The 23,709-nt window shown below is 35.2% G+C and overlaps 3 protein-coding genes across 5 annotated transcripts; 1 reads left to right on the forward strand and 2 right to left on the reverse strand.

The window, feature by feature from the left end:
* The first annotated feature begins 1,116 nt into the window (after positions 1-1,116).
* On the forward strand, positions 1,117-4,491 carry LOC104899921 (salutaridine reductase). 2 transcript variants are annotated; one of them, XM_048647935.2, is made up of 5 exons: positions 1,117-1,241; positions 1,369-1,612; positions 3,156-3,233; positions 3,320-3,505; positions 3,899-4,491. In XM_048647935.2, the coding sequence occupies exons 1-5, from the start codon at positions 1,216-1,218 to the stop codon at positions 4,274-4,276; spliced, it is 912 nt and encodes a 303-aa protein (XP_048503892.1). In that variant the 5' UTR covers positions 1,117-1,215; the 3' UTR covers positions 4,277-4,491. The 2 variants fall into 2 exon arrangements, with proteins under 2 accessions (XP_048503892.1, XP_019106614.2); XM_019251069.3 differs by lacking the exon at positions 1,117-1,241 and having other exon boundaries at positions 1,283-1,612.
* LOC104899920 (uncharacterized) lies at positions 3,967-11,985 on the reverse strand. 2 transcript variants are annotated; one of them, XM_010687210.4, is made up of 12 exons: positions 11,737-11,984; positions 11,419-11,569; positions 10,839-10,916; positions 9,857-9,972; positions 9,320-9,373; positions 8,152-8,239; positions 7,943-8,035; positions 7,014-7,054; positions 5,767-5,820; positions 5,524-5,687; positions 4,865-4,934; positions 3,967-4,635 (listed from the first exon to the last, which is right to left on the reverse strand). In XM_010687210.4, the coding sequence occupies exons 1-12, from the start codon at positions 11,833-11,835 to the stop codon at positions 4,510-4,512; spliced, it is 1,134 nt and encodes a 377-aa protein (XP_010685512.2). In that variant the 5' UTR covers positions 11,836-11,984; the 3' UTR covers positions 3,967-4,509. The 2 variants fall into 2 exon arrangements, with proteins under 2 accessions (XP_010685512.2, XP_048503891.1); XM_048647934.2 differs by lacking the exon at positions 10,839-10,916 and having other exon boundaries at positions 11,737-11,985.
* Positions 11,986-16,123: 4,138 nt separating this feature from the next.
* Positions 16,124-21,291, reverse strand: LOC104899922 (TATA-box-binding protein 2-like). Its single transcript, XM_010687213.4, has 10 exons — positions 21,136-21,291; positions 20,798-20,878; positions 19,293-19,380; positions 19,094-19,165; positions 18,461-18,511; positions 18,322-18,366; positions 18,101-18,193; positions 17,586-17,687; positions 17,397-17,470; positions 16,124-16,522 (listed from the first exon to the last, which is right to left on the reverse strand). Coding segments are annotated over exons 2-10 (585 nt in total). The 5' UTR covers positions 20,857-20,878; positions 21,136-21,291; the 3' UTR covers positions 16,124-16,521.
* Positions 21,292-23,709: the final 2,418 nt, after the last annotated feature.

The raw sequence follows: 23,709 nt of genomic DNA on the forward strand, positions 1-23,709 counted from the left end.
ACTTCTTAAACCTTATTGGACCTTATTGAAACTTATTACACTTTATTGGACTTGATTGAAACTTATTAGACCTTATTGAACCCTAATTGGAACTTATTTGACCAAAAAAATTGATGAGTTAGAACATAAATATTACCCCTAACGTACTCCCCTTAAAATTTATTATGAAATAATAATTATTAAAATTTGCCTTTTAAAAAAATAATTATTATTAATTATCTCTTACGATAAAGAATTTAACAAAAAAATATATATTATTTATATACTTGCCTATATACAACTTTCACCACTAATATATCTAAAAGTTTTGTTAATAGTAATATGAATAATAAAATAATAGACAATAATACAAGTATAATACTATACATTGTGGTACTTTAATTCAAAAATTTAATAATAACATAATTAGCTGATAGTAATATGAATAATAAAATAATAGATAATAATACTAACACTTAATAAAATAATAGACAATAATACAAGTATAATACAATATAATCATTGTGGTAATTTAATTAAAATTCTAATAATAACATAATCAACTAATAGTGATATGAATAATAAAATAATGGACAATAATACAAATGTTTATTGATCATTGACTATTTGGACTTTATTGAAATTTATTGGAACTTATTGCACCTGATTGGAACTTATTGGACCTTATTAGACCTGATTGAAACTTATTGCACCTGATTGGAATTTATTGGACCTTATTAGACCTGATTGAAACTTATTCCCTGATTGGAACTTATCTGAACTGAACTGAACTTATTGGACCTGAAACTTAATCTATCAAGGTGAAGAGAACGCACCCTTAACCTTACCTTCTCACTTAAGGAAAAACAAATCTTTTCTTTTAGAAGAGGGTAGGAAAAACAAATCTTTTCTTTCGAATGTGATGAAATTTGTTGTATAGGACATTAGGAGGGAACATAGTTTAGGCATGGTTTTGAACGGGGTGACAAATAAGGGATAAATAAACGAATATTATCTTATCTGTTTTTTGAATTTTGCCTTTTTCTCTAAAGCTCAGCTTTTCATGAATATCATTTTGCAATAATTAATTATACAACTTTTCATGTACTTATTGTTAGTTACTCCTATACAATTATTATGTGTCCAAGAAAAGGCAAGTCAAAGTCCAAAATCCTGACAAAAACCACTTGAGGAATCTTCCCAAACTCCAAATCTCCAAGACTTCACACCACCAAAATGGCTCCCACACAAGAAAATGAAATGTAAGAATAAGATAGGCTATTTAATAATTCACATTTCTACATTGGTTTACATTTTAATAAATTTAATGCCCCTTAATCTCTATGATTTAAATTTTAACAAGGGTGTTTGTGTGTTGATGTTTGGCAGGATTGCAGTGGTCACCGGAGCTAACAAGGGAATTGGATTCGAGATCGTCCGGCAGCTGGCGGCTGCCGGGGTGGTTGTGGTGTTGACAGCTAGAGATGAGCAGAGAGGGGTGGAAGCCACCTCAAAGCTTCACAACTTAGGACTCTCAAATGTGGTGTTTCATCAAGTGGATGTTACAAATATCAATAGCATCACCTTATTGGTTCATTTCATTAAGGCCAAGTTTGGGAGGCTAGATATCTTGGTATGCCTCCTTTTATGATAAAGTTTCAATGTTGTTTTAGATTAAATGGTTATTGCAATAGTGCAAAAAGTGGAGCTTATGAAGTATTAATCATTGAAAGGGTAGATGTCAACTAATACAACTAATGGATAAAGTTTATGGATGCATATATGCATGCGAAAGAGATGCAATTTTGCTACTAAAAAATTTATTAAAAGAGGCGGTCTAATTTTAATATAAAAGTAGACATAGTTACTAAATAAATTAAACTAATCATCGAAATAAATTAACCTAGTTACTATTGAGTTAATTCTATTTTAATATTGGGTTTATCATTGCCTAATTTTAATTTAAAATTAGGCGGTTTCTTACAAGATAGGCTCTGATAAATAATACTCCCTCAGTCCCATAATATAGTGCTTGTTTCTTTTTTCACGGTCTTCAAAACGTAACTTTGACCTTTAATATCTTCAATTTCTTATTAATAAAAAATATAAAAGTTGATATTATGAAACTACACATTGAGACGAATCTAACAAGATCCTACATGAATATGTTTTTTTATATATACAAATGAGAATATTCGGTCAAAAATTTTAAAGTTTGACCACCAAAAATGAAATAGGCACTATATTATGGGACGGAGGGAGTACTCTTTGTCATGTATTTATAGAGTTTGACCTTCACAGTTTCTAAGGTGCATTTTTGAATGTTTGTATATTTACTATTTAGTTATGTATGAACAAAAAATTTCATATATATATTTTAATATTTATATTGAAATGAATCTAATAAGATTTGACACAGCTGTGATATACATTTTATATATTAGTGAAAAAATTTGGTCAATGTTTGTGAAGTTTGGCAAAAAAGAAAGAGGTACATAATATGTTTCAAAATTTTATTAGGGAATCTTAATTCTTAAGCAAGACAAAGGAACAAAAAGATAGAAAGTTATGATGATGATATATATTACTCCATTCGTCTCATATATAAATATAAGTCATGATTCTGTTTTTACACGAGAATTAAGGTAAAGCGAAATCTTGTTTTGTTTTGATAAAAAGATTCATTTTTATTAGGAAACACCTACATTGTTTTTTTTTTTAACAAAAAATAAAAACTTAATATTAATTTTGCATGGTTTAATATGTAGAAGAATTCAATGGGGTAAAATATTTCATTTTATCATTAATAATAGTGCATTGGAAGCTGAAATTATAAGGACTTTTCTGAAAATTTAATCATTTCCATTAGAGTATTTTAGGCATAATTATTGATTGAAAATAAAAATAGAACTTATATTTTGATACACTTTGAAAGGAAAGGGGACTTATATTATGGGACGGAGTCGCGGGCGAGTATATTGCAAGAGAACATGAATAAACAGTCATGACACAATAACTCAGTAGCGTGGGACATGTAGCTTTTCAATGAGGCCAGCCAGTAGCCTTGCAATGGGGCCATCCCCAAGCCCCAGGCCCGCCCTTATGATCGGGCCGGGTCATTTAGACCGGTCCTGCTAATCAGTAATCACTGACAGTAAGTTACTGCATGGCAACAGATAAACAATGCAGGTGCTTCAGGAATGGAGGTTGATGAAGAAGGATTAAGGGCCCTGCATATTGATCCTGCCACCTGGGTAAGTATCCTTAAATTTCAATTAGCTTGTTCTTCTTCAAGTAAAGCAAGCTAAACAGATAGTATTTGTTTCTGTTTCCTGATTAGATATCTGGGAAAGCAGTTAATTTGGTTCAAGGGGTGATGAAAACCACATATGAGAAAGCAGAAGAATGCTTTAACACTAATTACTACGGCACGAAAAGTGTTACTGAAGCTTTGCTTCCATTGTTGAAGCTTTCTACTACCAGCTCAAGGATTGTGAACATCTCCTCTCTTAGAGGAGAATTATGGGTACGATTTCAAAGCATTTTATAGTACTTATATGTTACTCAAACTCGAGTACTCGTGTCGGACATGGATACATGTCCATGTGGTTTGCTCACTCAGCTATTCTATGGAAAATTCTTATGATTCTGGTCCATATGACGAGTCAAACTATCCTTATCCACGTAAGATTGTTGAGGATCCCGCATAGGTACTTGAGGTAAACTTAAGAGGCCAAATAACACAATATTTCAGAGCTGATCAAGGTTGACTTGATTCATGCCGTGTTGTGACCCATACCTAGCCAGCCCAACGTAACAAGTCAGAAATTAGGTGGTCTGATTCAGGGTGCATACCAGCCTAGCCTATGATCAGTTCTATAAAATACTGATGAAAATATCAATTCTTGTTATGATGCAGAGAATTCCAAGTGATCAGATAAGAAGTGAATTTGCAAATATAGAGAGCCTAACAGAAGAGAGAATCCATGAGATACTGCAAAATTTCTTGCAAGATGTGAAACAAAATACACTGATAAAAAATGGATGGCCCTTAATGCTGCCTGCATATGGAATTTCAAAGACAGCACTTAATGCCTACACAAGACTTCTTGCCAGGAAATACCCTAAAATGTACATAAACTGTGTTCATCCAGGTTATGTTAATACAGATTTAGCCTGGCATACAGGACCTATGAGTCCAGAAGATGGAGCCAAAGCACCTGTCCGATTGGCACTATTATCTGATGATGGACCTACAGGATGCTACTTCGAACAGATGAAAGTAGCTAGCTTCTGATTTCATCAGATAGGAGGAAATCGCTGCTTGGGACCTGTTCAGTTCTGAAGAACAAAAGGATTGTTTGGTTGTTTCGTCTCTGTAACATCAAACTAATTCCTTGATACAATTTTGTGATTAGTAATTTCTAGAAGCTATTCTAGGGTATAATTTGCTTGCTACAGAATTTTCTGCATGTGATATCATCCTTCCTAAACAGTATTTTTTTAGAGTCAGTAGCATGTAATTTTTGATCAAGTAAAGAGATCCTGAAGGTCGAGGATATCAGCAAGGACGCCAGTTGCAGTAGTATCGTTGCCAGCTCCAGCACCTTGGATGATCAATGGTTGCTCACTATAACACCGGCTGTATACTTCCAACTGCATACAAACACTTGCATGATCAGGGTATTCAAGCAGGCTCACTCACGGCTCATTAGGGGCATTACCATCCAATCACAAGCAAAACAAGCATTAATAGACCCTTCATTAATTAGCCGACCAAAACCGAAATTACATGAACCAAATTTAACCCGGACCAATGATCCAACCTAAAAACAATGATCCCATCAATGGTTGGACATTACTCGTCTATTTTGCAAAAACTTACCACATTATCACTTCCTCTCAGTCTTCCTAGGGCAGAATTTCTGGGAAGCTCCTGAATTCCAACTTCGCATCTACAAAAGTTTAGAGCCACCACATCAAAAGATCCTTCAGAACTATAAAAGATTAATCCTCAAGCTACAATAGCATTGATACATTTGTTCAGAACCAACTACTGCATAAGAAGGGCAATGCCATAGCACAAGAAATGAAGCCTTCACATTAATAAATAAATATCAGTATTAAGTCAAAACAGAAAATTCCTCTTCACTGGTTTAGCCCTAAACTGATAAAAGTAACCACTAGACAGAAATCCTTTTGTTCCATATTAATATGTATATTGGGAACTTGTGCGGAGACTGGAGATAGAGGGAAAATTTGGGAGGGGTGGATGTGGGGCCCAACTTCAATGAAAAAAAAATAAAAAAAGGAAAGCTTACCAGGAAGAGACTGTATATCTAAATAGGGGACATGTAGCAAAGGAATACATAAGAGTATAATATGCACGGAGGGAGTATTTCTTATTCAGTCTCTGTTGATCACCGATGAGTCGATGACTACATTTGCTAAATTATTCTATTCTCTTTAAATCATTAATGCTTCGATCATTTTGCATCAAGAGAATGCATGGCCAGGACAAAAAGAAAGAAATTTCAATAATACCTAGAACCTTCAATCACACAGACATAGCGCAATACATTTCCCTTGGAAGCAGCCTTTTCAACTCTATCAGCAAGATGGTTGTCAAGTTGCAGAACACCATTAGCAAGAAATTCCTCCACATTCATTGCATCGGATCCCATTTCAGCAGGATATAAACTTTCAACCTGTACAGCAGCATAAAAAGTAGGAGCTTTATCATGCTTTGAGTGCATTCAAGGTTCAAAAGACTGATTCGATGCAAACCTTAATGCTGTCCAAGTCAATTTTTTGTCCAAGAAGCCGAGCAATGATTAAAGCCTATTTCCAACCAATCAAAAAAGGACTTCAGAATACAGATTCCATAAAGCCTCTATAGCTATATGTGTCAACAACTGGTAGTTGACCAATAAACATTGAAAAAAAATAAAATCAAAGTATATATGAGGCACGATGTGATAGTATTACAGATTGGCTTCCTGGCTCAAACCATTTCTAGCCAGCATCAAAATACTTTTGAGCAACGTATGGATTTCCAAGCAAGCCAACAGATCAAAGGCTACACCCTAGGAGCATAACGGCAGATTATGTTACTTTGGCTCTCTATTTTTTCTTATGTATCACTTCGGACCCACGACACTCACCAAGGTATCAAATTCTTACGTATACTTCAATTTTCACCCAAGATACTCAACTACCTTGAACCACATAATCTCAGACAAAGATAAAAGGAACGAAGGAAATGTACAAGAAAAGACAGAAATAAACCACGCTAATGAGTAATGACGACGAAGTTGGAATTTCAGGCATCTAAAGCACTGGAAAAACTGAGAAAAATAAGATTTCTAGGTGAATCTTCCGCTCCGGCGTCGTTAGGAAGTTCTCTTTTTCATTCATATCAGTTATTTTGATACCTGAATTTCTGGTTTTGACATCAGATCATTTATTACTCAGTACATTATTTTACATTTTCTTCTCCGGTCTATTTTTGTTTGATGGTCTATAGTACAGTCCATTTTTGTCAGTTTTTCTAAGAAAGGATTACACAATATGTGCTCATTAATGGGCTTGTGATCACTATGTCAATACTTTTAAAATGAACTAGAAAACATGTCAACCTAAAATGTATAGGTACGTATATATACTTGAAATGCCCATGCAAAATCCAAAGAGTCTTTTCTGACCAGGAAGATGTTGAATGTCATATCCCAAAACTCTATCTAGTCTAGGGAAATTGTTTCCGTGTGTGAAACTTTTAGCCTTAACGTGTCTGACACTTGGATGTGCACTGGTATCCTACATTCATACTCGTGTTTAAGTAACAAAACTTGTAGATAACAAACTATCAGTATGCAACAAAGTTAGCAGTACCTAGTGGCTTGGCAACTTACTTGGTGTCGTCGGCACTAGAAGTTCCACGTTTTATTTCATAATGACTGAAAAGACCACAAAATCATACAAGACATAGATGTAAAGAATTCGATAGCTAATTATAGCTTTATGGCAGCACAAACCTTTCTTGCAACATCCATACCACCCAAGTCATCGCGAGGATCTGTTGTCACGAGTACTGAATTAATCACTATTTAAAAGTGCTATTAAGAAACCACATGTCCTAGCTCTGAAAAGTGATGCTTTTGTCTATGGTCAATCATATGATGAGATGTACAAATTATAATCATAAAAATAAGATAATTGACTATTCAATGCCTTTTTAGAGCATGCACAATGGCATCATAAGATCATACTATATAATCAGTAAAGAAAATTCAGACTATAAATCACAATCATTACAGATCTAAGAAAAGATATCACTACTCTTCCACAACCCAAAAATATGCAAGCAGCTTTTCAATTGGGAGGAGGATGTGGGCTGGAAAGTGTTTGTTGGTCATTAACCGGCCAAGGAAATCAACCTGTTAAAGCTGAAAATACCCTTGATCTAATCCCATAAAGGCAAACAAATATAGAAATTGCCACAGGTCATACTTGGCTAGCATCATAATCTTGTGAGAAGCATAGGTTTTTGTAACTATTTTTCATTATGCCAAAAGAGCCCCAGACACAGAGATCAGACCAGATGTTTCCCCCTTCTATAATGTACAAACCTTATTTGCTACACCATCAGTTTGAGAAAATGATTTCCCAAAGATTAAAAACTGCATGCTCTGGCCAGTCATAGATGCATAGTGGTGCATGCCTCTGGAAACGTCTCATTTTGTAATTTTCTCACCTCAAGCAGAAAATAGACAGATGTAGAAGCATAAATTAATAAACAATCCGTAGGTCAGACAACTGACAACAGAAGCATCGAACAAGTTGTAGCTAACGAACACACATGCTAACAAAATACATAGAAACATCAATTTAGAAGCACTATGTTTTACCAAAATTAACATACACAGGCAAGGTGTTTTAGAGAAGAAAGTTAATAATTACACACCTGGTTCAGTGTAACCAAGAGTTTTAGCAGTTTTCACAACTTGACTAAGAAGCTTCCCATCTTCTAACTCACTCATTACATATCCCAATGTACCTATTAGAAAGAAAAGCTATGAGAAATTTAAAAAATTCGGGCACTAGATCAGGCCTACAGAAAATATGAAGAAGCTGAGAAAAAACTGCAGACTGGCAGTCTGAAACAACAAATACCACTCAAGCTGCCTACAATACGATGGATGGTATCCCCAGAAGAAAGCAAGCGGTTAATGGACGCTATCACTGGAAGACCAGCACCAACCTACCACAAGTACATGAGCCCCATAAGAAAAGGAAGCATTTTCAGCCATTAGAATCAAGCCCAATATAACATACTTCCTCCGTTCTTTATTAATTGCAACATATACTACTTTAGATAGTTTCATATTAATTAATAATTACAACAATTCCCCTTTTGGTAAATAGCTTCGCCCTTCCCAATCTAACTAAACTCTCCTTAGTTACCCCAACCCACATGGGTACTTTTGTCCTACCCCACCATCATTTTCATTTCCTTAAAAAGTGAGACAAAATATGTTTGTGATTACTAAAAAACTGAGGAAGTATTAAGGCTTACTATATGATTCTATGATGATCTACGTAACTATGTTTATTCAAATAATGGCACAAAATAACAACATGGAATGCCAGTAAGAAAAAGGACTTCCATAACAAATGCAAGGCAACCAAGATGAGGCAACAGATAAATGAGATAGAGCTGTATGATGACATGCAAGACAGCGGAATGAACCTGATGTCTACAGACTACATAATCAAGTGCTTAAAGCGTAAATATGAGTGTGATGACAGCAGGATTTGGATAGGACATCTATACTCAGTCTTATGCTGAGCTAGTCCAAGTCAATTAATGAATTGCTTTGAAGAATAAGGAAAAGAGCAGCTGAAGGGGAAAAAAATATTACTCCTTGTCTCCTCCTGTCCTAGTACAAATGTCCACTTGGACTTTTCACATACTTTAAGAAAAAACACTTTCACTTGTCAATGCTTTAGGCAAAACGCCATCGCCAAAGTGCCCTAATTTATTTTGAATTGTGTAAATGTTGTGTCAAATTAATAATTTTTTAAAGGAAACATAAGGGTATTTCAAAAAGTTGAATAAAATAAAGGTAGTAAGTTTTAAATTACCATTACTAAAGCGGACATTGTATTGAGACCTTCCAAAAGCAAAAGATGGAGATTATTTATGGGACCGAGGGAGTAAGAGTGGATTCTTTGATTTCCAAGAGAACTCGGAGGAAAGTACATTGGTTAGACAAACTTATCGACATAATGGCATGTCTCATACATAAGATCATTCAAAGATGAAAGGAATAAAACATACAGTTGATTCATGTCGAAGACGGCGTGGGTGTGAGACCAACTTATCATAATCCTCCTGCATTTAAGGAGCATCTAATTAGATTGGACAGAAAGTATGAAGACAATCAAACACCAAAGACATTTTTCTACTTTGCAATATTGGGTTCTCCAAATGCAGAGCTACAAAGACCACAAAGCAAGAGAGAAGTTGGACTAATGGAAGCATTATCATGACATTGCGCTATTCAATCTTGAGATAACATCGGTGTCTATGAAGGATGATCCTGTAAATAATCCAGCAGCATAACAGGAAAATAAACTTGACCTCATTAAGTTCAGTCGAAGCAATAGTCCAAACAATTCATACATCCTAAGAGGTGAGAGAGCATGTATACATCAGACAAAAACAATAGATCCCTTTCCATATCTAATTATTGCAATATGTAGGGAATAAAAAGGTATGCAAAGGGGTTAGAGAAAAATATGAGTACCTAGGTGAACCACTATAATTTTCCCCAACCCACAAATCAGAGAAGGCATAAGAATAAGATATCATTACCATTGAGGATGTAAGAGGCTTCTTATTCGCCAGTACAATGCAGCCACCCAATTCAACCACCTTGTGCAATATTACTATAGTGTCTGAACTAGCAGAGCAATCTACAACAGCTAATCCTGTCACGCGAAGTTTAAATATTCAAATAAACGCAAAGTCTGTTCCCAGCTTTAGGCCAGGTTTTAAATGAAAAGAAATTGAAAACAAAAAATGTTGTCCAATAGGAATATGAGTGACTAAATCAACTCTTATCATGTTCCTAGAAATTTATGGCTTAATTAAGTACAATGGGTAAACCTCCTTTTATAATATAGACAGAATTATTGCTTTTCATCTTTTCATTCTACTGAGGGGTCGTGACTGGTGAGGATAGGAAAACTATATGACTTAAAATGATTAAAGTTGAAATTGCTAAACCTAATACGGAATGAACCAACTCACCAAGGCATTGTTCGTTTTGGCCTATTGAGAAGTGTACAGGAGGGCAACAAGGAAACTAGTAAAGATGCATATAGTAGGCCATCAAAAAGCAATACTAACACCTTTCCATCAACTTCTTATGTAAGTGGTACATTACTCAAGAGGCTAGGAAAATGGCACTTCACCCAACTCATGTCTTTTTGTAGCTCAAAGCTCATACAAGAAAGAAACTTCCTTTCCCAAATTCCCTAAGTTGAATTAGACCCCTAAATCAGCATGTATGGACTACAAAACTCCCATGAACTTACATGCATCGCCAACAAACCATTCTCGTTTTAGAAACAATAAAAAATGTAGAACTTTTAATTACAGGAACAGCTCACTTTAGTTAATATACTCCCTTGTTTCAAACACTTTAGTTAATATAATAACAATACAGCGTAACCTGTCACCTAAACATACCAATACAACATTACAGAATACCATATAAAATAATCATCAAATGTTAAACCTGTGTGCCATTTGCAACAACAAAAAGAGGGAGTAGTAGCAACAATTAACAAACCTGTAGATCGAACCAAATGTTTTGCAATTTCAGTAATATTAGTGATCGTCTCAGAATTGGAGAAAACTTGGTAAGAACCTACAATTCACCAAACCCACAAAAACCAAACCACTAATTCTCAGTTCAATCCTCCAAAATCACAACTACTAATAGACCAAAAAAAATTTTTTTACATCAACGGCCTATTTGGTAGTCGTTAATAAATGGTGGTAATGGGAATGAATTTCTAATGTAATGTTACAAGGGAAGCACCTTTAAAATCTCCATGAACAGGCAATTTCAACCCCAAAGTTTGTATATTTTTCTCCATGAGAAAGCAATCTCAACACTAAACTTGTGTTTTTTTCTCCAAAGGGGAGCAATTTTCATTACCACTCGTTACCACTTACAAGGTGGTATTAGATGGGAATGAAAATTTAAGAAGAAAAATACACTTTAGGATTATTAAGTAGTACAATAGGAATGAACAATTATTTTCTTCATAAATTTACATAAAAATTCATTCTCATTACCACCATATATAACCAACAACCAAACAGGCCGCAAGTATTATGAAAAAGCAAGTCTTACTTTCACTCACCAAGTGATGTAAGAGAAGAAAGGCAAGAACCGTCTGATTTGAGGCGACAAATTTCATTGATTGAATGATCATCAAGCTCAGTGGTGAAGATATCAGGCACAGAAAGCAAAGATTTACTGTCAGCAACACCCACTACTCTCAATCGTACTCCCTGAAAGTTAATAATGGAAAAAGATTCAATTTTTACAACAAATAGTTGGATTGTATTGGATTTGAAGAAGAGGGTAATAGTTAAATCAATGAAAATTCAAGAAATATGTAACCCATATAGAAGACAGATGAATTGATTATGAAGAAAATGGAAATCAGAAAACTTACATAATGTTTGGTATGAATATCTCTGCAAGATACAATGTGTTGGAGAAGCTGTCGTCCAACACCTCCACATCCCATGAGTATCACAGGGATGCTCTTCATCTCTCTCGTTTAGTCGTTTCTGAGAATCCAAGAATCAAGATGCTGAATGCTGTAGCTACTTTGGAAATGGAGTTTTTGGAGGTTTTTGGGCTTTGGTCTTTGGGGGTCTTGTCAATTTACTATTGATTAAAACCGTTGGCTAATGTTACAATTTTAATTTTTAATACAAGTATGAAGTATGTACTTCTATCTTGTTGTATGGGTCCATTTCTTATTGCTAAATACCGCCCTTTTTTTTTTTCATACTAATGCCTTGTATAAATACTTCTTTATGTATTTAAACTTATATACATTTCCTCACTTTCTTTCACTCTCCCACCCTCCCATCTCATACATCCTCAGTCCTCACTCTTTTTCACTCTCCCACTCTCATACTCAGAGGTGGGCATGGGCCGGGTCGGGCCTGTTCACGGGTTCGGCCCGCGGGTTTGAGTAAATGGTGGGTCGGGCCCGGCTTGAAATTTTAAATTTTTGTCCACGGGCCGGGCGCGTGCTTCCCGCGGGCCGGCCCATGTTTTATGTTGTATTTTTATATTTTTGACCGTTTTAGGGTAAAAAAAACAAAGGAAAGAAGCGTTCGGCCCGCGGGCCGTGCCGGTGCGGGCCGGAAATAAAATTTCTAGACCGTGACAGGCCCGCAGCCCACGTAGCGGACAACGGGCCGGGCAGGACCTCGTGCGGGGCCGGACCCATATCGTGCCGGCCCGGCCCATGCCCACTTGTACTCATACTTCCTCACACTATCTCATCATCCAAGGACTTCTCTGACCACTTTTCTAGCCACTTTTCCGGCCAAGTTTCCGGTCACTCTCTCTCATCACATATTGAAGGAGCTTGAATGACATCATCACGCCGCCACTCCTCTGACAACTTTTCCGGCAATCTTTTCGTTTACAATACATGCAACTTTTCCGAAAATTGAAAATGCTGAAAATTGAAAATGCCGAAAAAGTGTCAAGCGCCTGTACCTATGATCAGGTGCCTAAAAATAGGCGCCCAACCAAAGGTACAGGCGCCTATTTTCGGCGCATGTACCTGTGGTCGGGCGCCTATTTAGGTGCCTAGGTACTTTTTCGGTATTTTTAAGTCAATTTCTGGTAAATTTTACTCTACTCTGAGATGTTCTAATAAATCTAATAAAATCGGCCGAAATAGAGACTGAAACAAAAAATGATTATACTAAGAACTTGAAGTCATTGAGACCTCTGTGCTAAATTTTTCGAAGCGCCATGTTTAATACATTCTACAAGTTTCAGTCCAAAAAAAATTAATTACATTAGCATTTCCCCGTAATATAACGAGATGGTAAAAAAACTTGAAGTCATTAGAAAACGTGAATTTGTCGGAATTTTTTTAAATCTCGTAGTCCTTCAATGGAGGAAATGGAAGGGATGAGAGAGAGAGAGAGAGAGAGAGAGAGTGAAAGATGAGAGGGAATGGAAGAGGTGAGGAGGAATGGAGGGGGATGTAAAAGGAATGAGTGAGGGAATGGAAGCGAAAGAGAAGGAAATGCCCTTGTATTTTTGTACAAAAATACAGAGCGTTAGTAGGAAAAAACAGCCTAACAGGGCGGCATTTAGCAAATGAGCAAAAAAATGGGTCCATATCTGAAACAGCTATCGCCCGTCGGGTATCGAATAATGATGATATTGGGGCGGGTTAAGTAGGAGATGGGTCTGGAATTTTCCCCCCACAATGGGTGGTGGGACAAGATAGGGATGAAAATTTTATGTCAGTGCATGTGTGGAGGGACACCATCCTCTGCATCTGTCCCGCCCAATTATCATCCCTAGCCTTGGGTATGCATTAAGGGGGAGAATGAGGGTGTTTTAAAATTTTATTATTTGTGTAATAACAAATAGCCTATTAGCTTATGTGTTGTCATTTGGTGATAAGAAAGAGATAGAATCGGATTTTTCACCAGGTACCCCTGAGATTTTACAAAATTCATGAGATACCCGGCCATGTGTTTTAAACAATTCATCGGAATCCATTAAGTTTGCATATCATGTACCAGACACCCTCAAGAAATGACTGGTGTTGATTTTTTTAACGTAAATCATCTGAAATCACTTGAACCCCAACCTAATTCGCTTATTAAAGCACACTATGTCAAAAGTGTCTTTTTATAGTGATATAAATCCCATTTTTCATGCAGCCAACATAATTTTAATAGTGGATTAAATACCTCTTAGACAATCTTGTCTGTTTTTAAAAGACTTTTGTTTGGCATAATGTGAAATATTAGGGGAATTAGGATATGAGTCAACTAATTTTAGGTTATTTAAATTAACATAATCAACATCGGTAAGTTATTGAGTGTGTTTGGTAGATTATATTATATACAAACTTAAAGGATATCGATGAATTTTTGAAACTGCATGGATACTTCATGAATTTCGTAAAACCTTAAGAGTTAAGGGTAATCAGTGAAAAATTTGAATCCTAATTGTGATAAAATTTGAATCCTAATTGTGATTCGGATTAATGTGCCAGGTGGATCACAAATATACAAGCTAATTGAACTTTAAAGTTGTGGAAATGCCCAATAACTAAGATTGCATTTTATTTAATTCACTGTCGTTGACTCTCTATATCCCAAAAATAGTCTAGTAGAGCTTTAGAAATTGGAAATTTCCCTTATTTTGCTTTATGATAGTGTATAATTTAGGCTACTGGCCAGCACGCCAACTCAAAGATTAGGTACAAAACTAACAGCATTAAAGACAACATGCCTAAAGATTCATTGCCACCACAAGAGAATTCCCCGGCATATTATTCGGATGAGAATTCATATCTTAGACAAAGCCCTGAAATTCAGGGTGGTACTCCAATAAGCTACCACCCTCCTTCTTGTGATAGTTCATATCATTCATACATACTTTAAGTGTGCATGTAGTTTTTTGAAAAAAAAAAATTGTGCTTGGGCATTCCTATATCAGAAATCTTGCCTAGGCAGAAATAAATTAGATATTTGGTTGTTTTACTTAGATAATTTGTTCTTTGTGTAATTGTGTTGGTTGTTCTAGACTGTTTCCCCATTTAAGAACTCAAAAGTGATACATAACTCTGCCATGCAAGGTCTTGCTTCAAGAACAAACTCCTGTTGCATCAATGCAACTTCTAGCAAACGCATATTTCCTTGGACACAGGGATTTGAACGTTGATGTATGAGTATGATGCATGTCGTGCATCTCATGCACGACCTTTGCATGGTACGTAGTGGCAGTCGATTCCATTTTTAAACCCTAATTTCTAGATATACTCCTATTTTTTCGAATTTTAAACGACCTTTTCTCCTAATTATTCCTCTCTATATCAAAACTCATATTCTTTCACACTCTCCCACATAATTAGACCTCCATTTAACTCATTCAAAAACAAAGATATAAAACACTTCTCTTTTCGAAGGCTTATGGTTGCCATCCTATATATGGCTATCAAGTACTCGTATATGGATTCATATAGCGATAACTTACACTAGATATTTGCAATTTTATATTCTCTCCGTCCCAAAATATAGTGCTTGATGTTTCTCTTTCTTGAAGTCAAACTTTAAAATCTTTGACCAAATATCTCCAATATCTATATTAATAGAAATGAGATTTTTGTCCTGGCATAAATTATGAATAAATGTTAAATTCTTTTTCGAAATAAAAAATAATAAGGTGAAGTTTTTATTAGTATTGGTAAAAAGTGTATTTTATTTAAGGATTAAGTTATTATTCAACATCTTTCAAAAAAAAAAAAAAAGTTATTATTCAACAAAAAAATTCTCATTTGTATATAGAAAAAAAAAATATTCATGTAGGATCTTTTAGATTTGCCTCAATATTTAGTTTTATAATATCAGCTTTTTATATTTTTTATTAATAAGAAATTGAAGATATCGAAGATCAAATGTTTAACTTGAAAACCGTGTAAAAAAAGAAACAAACACTATATTATGGGACAAAGAGAGTAGATAACCATTTCGAGAACGAATAATCAGTTAATCTTGGCTTATTGGTGATGAGCTAAACTTGTAAATTGAAAGCCACAAGTCCAATTCCCTTTGCAGATACTTAGGGGGTGATATTATCTATGCGCCGTTCTAAAACAGTTCAAGTATGTCAATGGATACTCGGGGAGCCTCCTTGTAGCGCGCAAAAACGATGACGAAACTAATCCGATTTAAAATCCGACCGGATTAATTTCGTTGTGACATATAAGCTTTTTTTTTCACTAGTATTGATTGAGTAACAATCATATGTTGATACAATATGAAGTTAAATTTAAGGGCTAAGGCTAAAACGATAAACTCTGACCTTCAAATTTAAATTGATTCTTAAGTTGTATCTACACAAGGTGGTGTTGTTACATGACCCACAAGAAAGTAAAGATGCAAGACAAATCCAATGAGCGGAAACTACCATTGCAAAAATAACAATATGTACATTAAACTTGGTTGTGAATTATAATGATCTCTAACTTTGACATTAAGGACTATGCAAAAAAATGTACTTCAGATTTTCTTTCTACTCAATCTTTGTCTAATCTTATGAGACAGTTATCCACGTGACAGGGAAAAAAATTGGCTTTCATCTTCTAAATAACAAAAATTTAGGTGTTGCATGCCCATCATGTATCATCTATTCACAATTCACCGGATGTAATGCAGTCGTGAGCAGCAACTTCTTAGATAAATCTGCCATGTTAGAACAATAACTTCAATTAAATCAAGCACAACCAGATATATTTAAAAGAAAGAACATGGATAAGAAACACGACCCCGTTTAATTTTCAGGGGAAAGGGGAAGTTATACCAAAATCACCACTTCGTCGTCATTGATTTATATGAGGAATGAGACTCAATGTGTGGCAAATAGCGTAGTAAATGCAACAAAAAACTATTTTTACATATACAAAAAAGGCGCAACAAATAGCAAGCCATAGTTAGCCAAATCCAACCACAAATGGTATCCAAGTCCAATAAAGCATGTTAAAACCAAAGATATTAATAAATGAAGGCTTTTTTTCGCTAGAAAGTTATCATATAAACAAAATGCAAATGTTTCAAATCGAAACTAGTCAGCATGTTTAACCCTAAAATTTGCAGGCTCTTTGGATTTGAATAAAACTAGTTCTTGTATCGGGCGTTACGTTCCGGATTATTTACCAACGTGTATTTGAAGTTTTCAAAAATAGAAATAATATGCCGTCTTTAAATGATTTTTTCCCCCACAAAGACCAACATGAGTATTGTAGTGTAGTTGGTTACTGCATTAGCATATCAAAAGAGAGGTCATTGGTTCGAATCTTGAAACACACACTTTTATTGTTTAATGTCTCATCTGATTATGTTGGGAGGGGAGAGTATAATATATACTACTATATAGATTGGGATATGGGTCACAATTTTGGTCAAAACCCACATTTTTTAGCTGAGGTTCAGGTCGGCTTTTGGGTCATGTCGATTATTGACAGATCTATCATTGCTATGTGAATAGGCTGGTAGCAACTTTCAGTAATATGCGATGGGGAGTGAACATAACATGAATATGAGATGAAGCTTTCTGTACCATTTTGGGTTTTTTTTGAACTGGCTAAGCACTGGGAATATATTCTCAAAGGCAGTGTAAGTCTCTTCTCTCACCTGCATAATACCAGGCAACAAGCAAACAATTTAGAATGAATCAATGAAAAGCAAAGCTTCCACATTGGAGTTTCTGACATGAAATCAACCAAGACAAAAAAAAATTAAATCTCACCTTAGCTCCAGTCAGGACTATCTTCCCCGAGACGAATATAAGCAGCACAATCTTTGGTTGTTTCATGCGATAGATCAAGCCAGGAAATATTTCTGGTTCATACTGTATGCCAAACACGTTTTATGAAATTCCTGACTTTGTTAAGACAACATTTCATGGAACTCCTGACTTTGTTAATTATAATTTGTTCGCCAAATTTACAAACAGAGGACCATAACTACGGAGTACTTGGCTAGTTGCGTAACATCAAAGACCCAATACGCCTTCCATCCACCAAGCCAATTAAAGGAAGAAATGGCAGCAAATCATCAAAATTACAAGTTCACAACACACTATCCCATCTAGATCGCCTACTAATTAAAAAAAGGAAAGTCCACCTGCCTGAAGGCAATTCTATCAAGTGTCAACAAAAGCTGTGGAAAAGATCGCTATTTTTCCAATACTAGATATGCTGAGGCAGGATAGCTGACAGAGAGAGACAATGACAGAGGATCAGACAGAGAGGAACAACTCACATGAGAAAAGGCATAGTGAGTGCTTGCAACCCCCTCCAGTCTGATAGGAAATTGCACATCACAAGACGCCACTATGTTCTGGATTCTAAAATTCTGCAAAACATGTAAGAGATTTAGTTGTATATACCTTCTTCAAAAGGATAAACTTCTTAAAGATCGAACGAACAAGATGGTGGGATAAATAAAATGGCAAGGTAAAATACAATGTAACATACAGATACCTTGAATGAGGCAGGGAATCCCAGTTTCTGAATAATTCGAGCATACTGAAAAAGCAAACACCATGAGATATATAACCAACATTTAAAAAATGAATGAATAAACGAAAACCAGAAACTTCTCATATTCACAAAGCCTTACCTTACGAGCTGCTAGTTTTGAGTCCTGCTCACTCTTAGCTCCAGTACATACCTAGATTGCCCAGATCATCATCATCAGAGAATGATCATGAATTGCCATATCATTTGAAAAAACACATTCGGGAATAAAATTCCTGTGGTCACTTCATCTAACTTAATGAATCACAGTAACGAGTAATAGGGTTATAAGAGGAAACTACCCAGTGGCGTATCTTTCTACTCTGTGACAATCATCTCCTACAAATGTCAAAGGATGAACACTCAAGAGGGTGGAAAAGAAAAATCACCTTGTTGATAGTATTAGTACAAGCCCAGTATGGTTTATCATATTATCAAGCATGAAACTCACAATCAGGCACTTAAAAAAAAAAAAAGAACAGTGTGGCACCCTGGTGATAAACCAGAACATGAGAACCCAGACCAAAAGGGTACTTGTTGATAGTATTAGTACAAGCCCACTATTGGTTTATCAGGCATGAAATCTAGGCACTTCAAAAAAAAAAAAAAAAAAAAAAAAAAAAGAACAGTGTGACAGGCCGGTGGATCATAAATCTGAACATGAGAAAGAAAGCGATGATCCAGACCAAAAGGTAAAAATCATTCCCATACAAAATGAGCTAAGCTACAAGCTTACCAATTTACCAGAAGCAAATACTAGGGCAGTCGTCTTTGGCTCCCGTATCCTCATGATTACGGCCGCGAAACGCTACAAATTGACAACATAAGGAAACTTATGTAGAAGAAGTAATAACTTTAAGCACATAAAAATTTATGAGAATTCATCAGGCAAACAAAAACGACTTTGAACCTCAAGTACTACAAGAGTCAAATACCTTGGGATTATACTCCGAATTACGAGCTTGCAATGCGATGGCTTTCAAATCTAGCTTGCAATCCATGTTGACAGTTGAGACAATGTTCCTATGAGCAGACACACATAAACATGATGATGATGGCAATGAAAATGTTCAGATCTAGTAGAAGTGGCATGTTAACATGGGAGCTTGTTTCCCACCAAAAAAGCAAATAAAGGCAATTCCAAAAAATACACCTAAAGGAAATAAACCCAGGACTGTCCTAGCATCAGAAGAAGCGCCTAAAATTTCCTAATAAGCTAGAAGCTCGACATCTAATTACATTCTCTCAAAATTTCAACAGCAAAGTTGCTTGCTAATTCTCAACTTACAGCCGCATGTAGGATCAATTATACACACCATATCAATCCATTAGCCATCCAAAGCAACAACTTCTACTAGAGAGGATACATCATAATGGGAAAAGGGGGAAAGGCTAATGAGAACAGTAAACCGAAACAGTCTTCATGATGCATGAAAATTATAGAAAAAACTTCAAAAATAGGATGAAAAGTGACGTCTTATAATACTGTGACTTACTGAAATCCACCTTATTAGTGTGCTCTACAAGAACATATCTCCCCAAACCGAAAAAAAACAAAAGCCCAACCACCGAAAAAGGAAGGCAGGGCAGGCCAAAGAATGCAAGGCAAAGTCACACACTCTTATACTCAAAATTCTTTGTCTATGGACTATGGCAAACATATTTCTAGGTACACTAATGATCAGCATGCCTTCCAGCCACGACAAACCCATTCAAGCCAAACAATCCAAGGTAACATCAAATTAATACCGAAAATCCACCCTGTGAATGAGCTCTACAAGAACATATCTCGCCAAACAGAAAAAACAAAGCCTAGCACCCGAAAGACGGCCAAAGAATGCAAGGCAAAGTCACACACTCTGATTAATGAGTCTAGTCCCCTCAATGTAATTAGGCATTTTCCCCTGCCCCTAATTATTGTCAAAAACTGTGCTAGATTCGGATTGTACTAGGCTTTTTGGCCAATACACTTAATTTAACTTTTGCTATCCTTTGATCACCCCAAAAAAGTTGCACACTCTAATACTCAAATTCTTCGTCTATGGCAAACATATTTCTAGGTTTACACTAATGATCACCCATGCCATCAAGCAACAACAAACCAATTCACTCCAAAGTCCAAACAATTCACAATAACGTCGAATCGACACCGGAAATCATCACTTAAACTGTACAATTATTCACTCCAAACAATACAATGTAACGGCGAATGACACCGGAAAATCATCACTTTTAACTGTACATGTAAAATTTCATTAAAAATTCCCTCCTAATTTACATCATAATAATTAATAACCACTTATCTAAATCAATTACCATCCAATATAATCTTGACAGATAATTTTCTACTCAAATCAACCAATTTTCTCCATTAAAATACACAAATTAAATCATTTAGCTAGTAAAAAAGAAAATCAATCAAAGATAATTAAAAACTTACTGGAGAGTAGGAATAAATCCAGATGGATGTTTTGACAAATCCACTCCTTGTTCGGCCATTAGGGTTTCCTTTTCTTTCCTCCTATAAGTATTAATTAAGGTTTTTATAAATTAAAATAAAAACCAATTATGAAATCTTTAAATCAAAATTACATCCGAATTTTATAATCATCAATAATCTTGTATGTTTTTGTTTTCTTTAAATCTTAAAAAGGTATAATTTTGAGTAGAATTGTGGTTTAATTTTGTGATAATTAGAGAATTTAATCTCGTATGAATTGCGCTTTCTGTATTAATATTTAAAAAAATAGAGGAGAGAGAGAGAGAGCGTGAGCTCACTGGTATTATAGATCCGAGAAATCGCCGCTAGAGAGAGAGAAAGTTTGAATACTTCTGAATTTATAGAGGAATTCTGAAAACTTGAGTATTTATAAGAGGTGGAATGTGCTATCTGTACTCGGATTGCACAAACCGCCTTTTTTTAATCGGATTTTAGTAAGCAGGTGTCGTTTTATGTTGTAGAGAGAAATCTATATCCATCTCTATAATCTGAGTTAAGCATATAAATACAGGACTTCACATTTGGTATTTTTCACCTTTAAGACTTTCCACTTTTTTTTTCATCTTTAAGGACCTAGAGTTAAATCTAACTCACCTGATATCAGCGAAAAAGTTGGAGTCCTTTAAAAAAAATTAAGTCCTTCATTGTATTAATTACATCAAAAATTTAGGTCCTTGCTTGCATTTATAAAACTACACCTCATCTGAACTATATAGTAGTAAATGATCATTGGAGAATATAATTTGACAAAGAAAATCGAAATACTTTAGGGTGTAAAAAAAAAACTTTAGATCTCAGTTGCTCTATTTTACGATCTAAATAAATGATCAGAACTAATATTGAAAACTCATTAAATTCACAGTTTCTTACAAAATTCCAAGCTATAGGAAAAAGATTGCAAATTTTATGAGATGTTCATGATTCAAAAAAATCAAAACTACGCCTAGGTAGCATAATTCTAATGAACTTATTTTACTTTTTATCTCATTTTTATTAAAAAAAAAAAACTATTCATTCATATAAGATTACCCATTGCTTAAAACACTACAGGATTATGCAGTATATCCCTATTAAGACAAAAACAAATAAATACAAATCAAAGGAAAAAAATATCAATTTTCTGATATTTCATTTTACACAATATTTCCCTAATATAGTATTAAAGAATTTCAAAAATCAATATATTCTTATAGTCCCCCTAATTGAGGCACACATTCTCAAAATATTGCAGCATTACACCAACAAATGAATCATAAGAAGAAAAATAATTTACATCACTAAAGTAATTATATATAGCATCAAATTAGCAAAATCAAACAGCATAACTTTCCCTTTCCTTCTTTTTCTTCTGGGTATTCTAGAAATTTCCAACTAAAAAAATAAAATTATAATTAAATAAAAAAACAAAATTCTTGATCAAACAAAATGGGTAAAACCCAAAAGCCATAATTAGTCAAAATTCAATCAAATTGATCAAAAGAAAATACACTAAAGTTTAAAACTTTAGAAACCCAAATTAAAAATGGGGTTGGGGGAGGAGAGAGAAAACTAATATGTAAGAGTAAAGGTAGAAAAAATGAAGAAAACCATAAAAATGAAGCTTAAATTACTCAAATTGCAAAATGATCGAAAACCCATTTTGCTGAAATTTTACAGGAATTGAGGAGAGAGAAAGAGGGTAATTAAGAAGAAGAAGTTCTAGTGATAGGAGAAAGACACGTCATTATTACTTTATGTCATTTAACTATGGCTTTATCACACTTGGGTTAGTTTTATTTAATTATGGCCTAAAAGTAAATATTAGGTCCTTAAAGGTGAAAAAAAAAGTGGGAGGTCCTTAAAGGTGAAAAGTATCAAATGTGAAGTCCTGTATTTATGCTTAACTCCTATTATCTCTATTATATAAGGCAATTAGACAATACATGGGGAACACCAAAAATAGAAAAAGGAATAAAAGAAAAATAAATAGAGGATAACTAACGGTTTCATTTGGATGAAAAAAGGGGGAAAAGTTAGACATTTAAACTGAACGTCAGTTTTTTGATAAAACAAAATGTAAAACAGTTTTTCTACCCAATTAATTTCATTTTCTACTTCATATGCTATAACACGCTATCGCACGCATTGTGCATGTAAAGCTAGTACTCCATAAGGAAAGGGGGGCAATGGTGTCCCCAATAAATTTACTTAATTACTCCCTCCGTTTCCTAAAGATCTTCCCACTTACTGTTCCTACAAATACCAAGGAAAATCAAGTTGTGTGGGGCATGGTGTGAGTAAAGTAGGAGAGAGAAAGGAGTTAAGATATATAAACAAATAAAAAGGGGTTAAAGTAGGAGAGAGAAAGGGAGTAAAATTAAATTAACGGTTTTTTCACCATATACCCCTGACAAATTTTTTTTTGCACCGATATACCCTTTCAAGTTTTCAAATTCACCATATACCCCTCACTTTTCGAAAAATACATCAACTTACCCTTTTGACTAACGGTGTTAGACTTCCGTTAGTCATTAGGCCCTAATCCTCTCCTAATCCTACTTAACTAACCTAAATCATTCAAACAATAATCCTAACCCTAACCCTAATATAATACACTAATCCTCTCCCTTGGGCCCACTGCCACATCCCTCTGAGAACCATCCCCCCACCCCTTGGGTCCACTGCCACGTCCTCTGAGAACCATCCCCCCCCTTGGGCCCACTGCACGTCACCCTCACCCCTTGAGCCTACTGCCACGTCACCCCCCACTCTCACCACCACCCCCTCCCTTCTCCAGTGACCCCCCTCACCACCACCTCCTCCCCTTCTCCCAGTGACCCCCCTCCCTCACCACCAACGCCTCGCCATCATCA

The sequence above is a fragment of the Beta vulgaris genome, chromosome 7 (assembly GCF_026745355.1).
Source record: "Beta vulgaris subsp. vulgaris cultivar EL10 chromosome 7, EL10.2, whole genome shotgun sequence".
Lineage (NCBI taxonomy): Eukaryota > Viridiplantae > Streptophyta > Magnoliopsida > Caryophyllales > Amaranthaceae > Beta > Beta vulgaris.

Bases quoted from the DNA above. Each gene is read 5' to 3' on its own strand.
- LOC104899921 (XM_019251069.3), top strand. From the start codon at position 1,307: ATGCCCCTTAATCTCTATGATTTAAATTTTAACAAGGGTGTTTGTGTG. The intron at 1,613-3,155 runs GTATGCCTCCTT...GCATGGCAACAG, and splicing joins TTGGGAGGCTAGATATCTTG to ATAAACAATGCAGGTGCTTC. The intron at 3,506-3,898 runs GTACGATTTCAA...GTTATGATGCAG, and splicing joins CTCTTAGAGGAGAATTATGG to AGAATTCCAAGTGATCAGAT.
- LOC104899920 (XM_010687210.4), bottom strand. From the start codon at position 11,835: ATGAAGAGCATCCCTGTGATACTCATGGGATGTGGAGGTGTTGGACGA. The intron at 8,240-9,319 runs GTATGTTTTATT...TACTTGTGGTAG, and splicing joins GTCTTCGACATGAATCAACT to GTTGGTGCTGGTCTTCCAGT. The intron at 8,036-8,151 runs GTATTTGTTGTT...TCTTTCTAATAG, and splicing joins TATTGTAGGCAGCTTGAGTG to GTACATTGGGATATGTAATG.
- LOC104899922 (XM_010687213.4), bottom strand. From the start codon at position 20,856: ATGGCCGAACAAGGAGTGGATTTGTCAAAACATCCATCTGGATTTATT. The intron at 17,688-18,100 runs GTGAGTTGTTCC...TTTGGCATACAG, and splicing joins CTCACTATGCCTTTTCTCAT to TATGAACCAGAAATATTTCC. The intron at 17,471-17,585 runs GTGAGATTTAAT...GGTATTATGCAG, and splicing joins TAGTCCTGACTGGAGCTAAG to GTGAGAGAAGAGACTTACAC.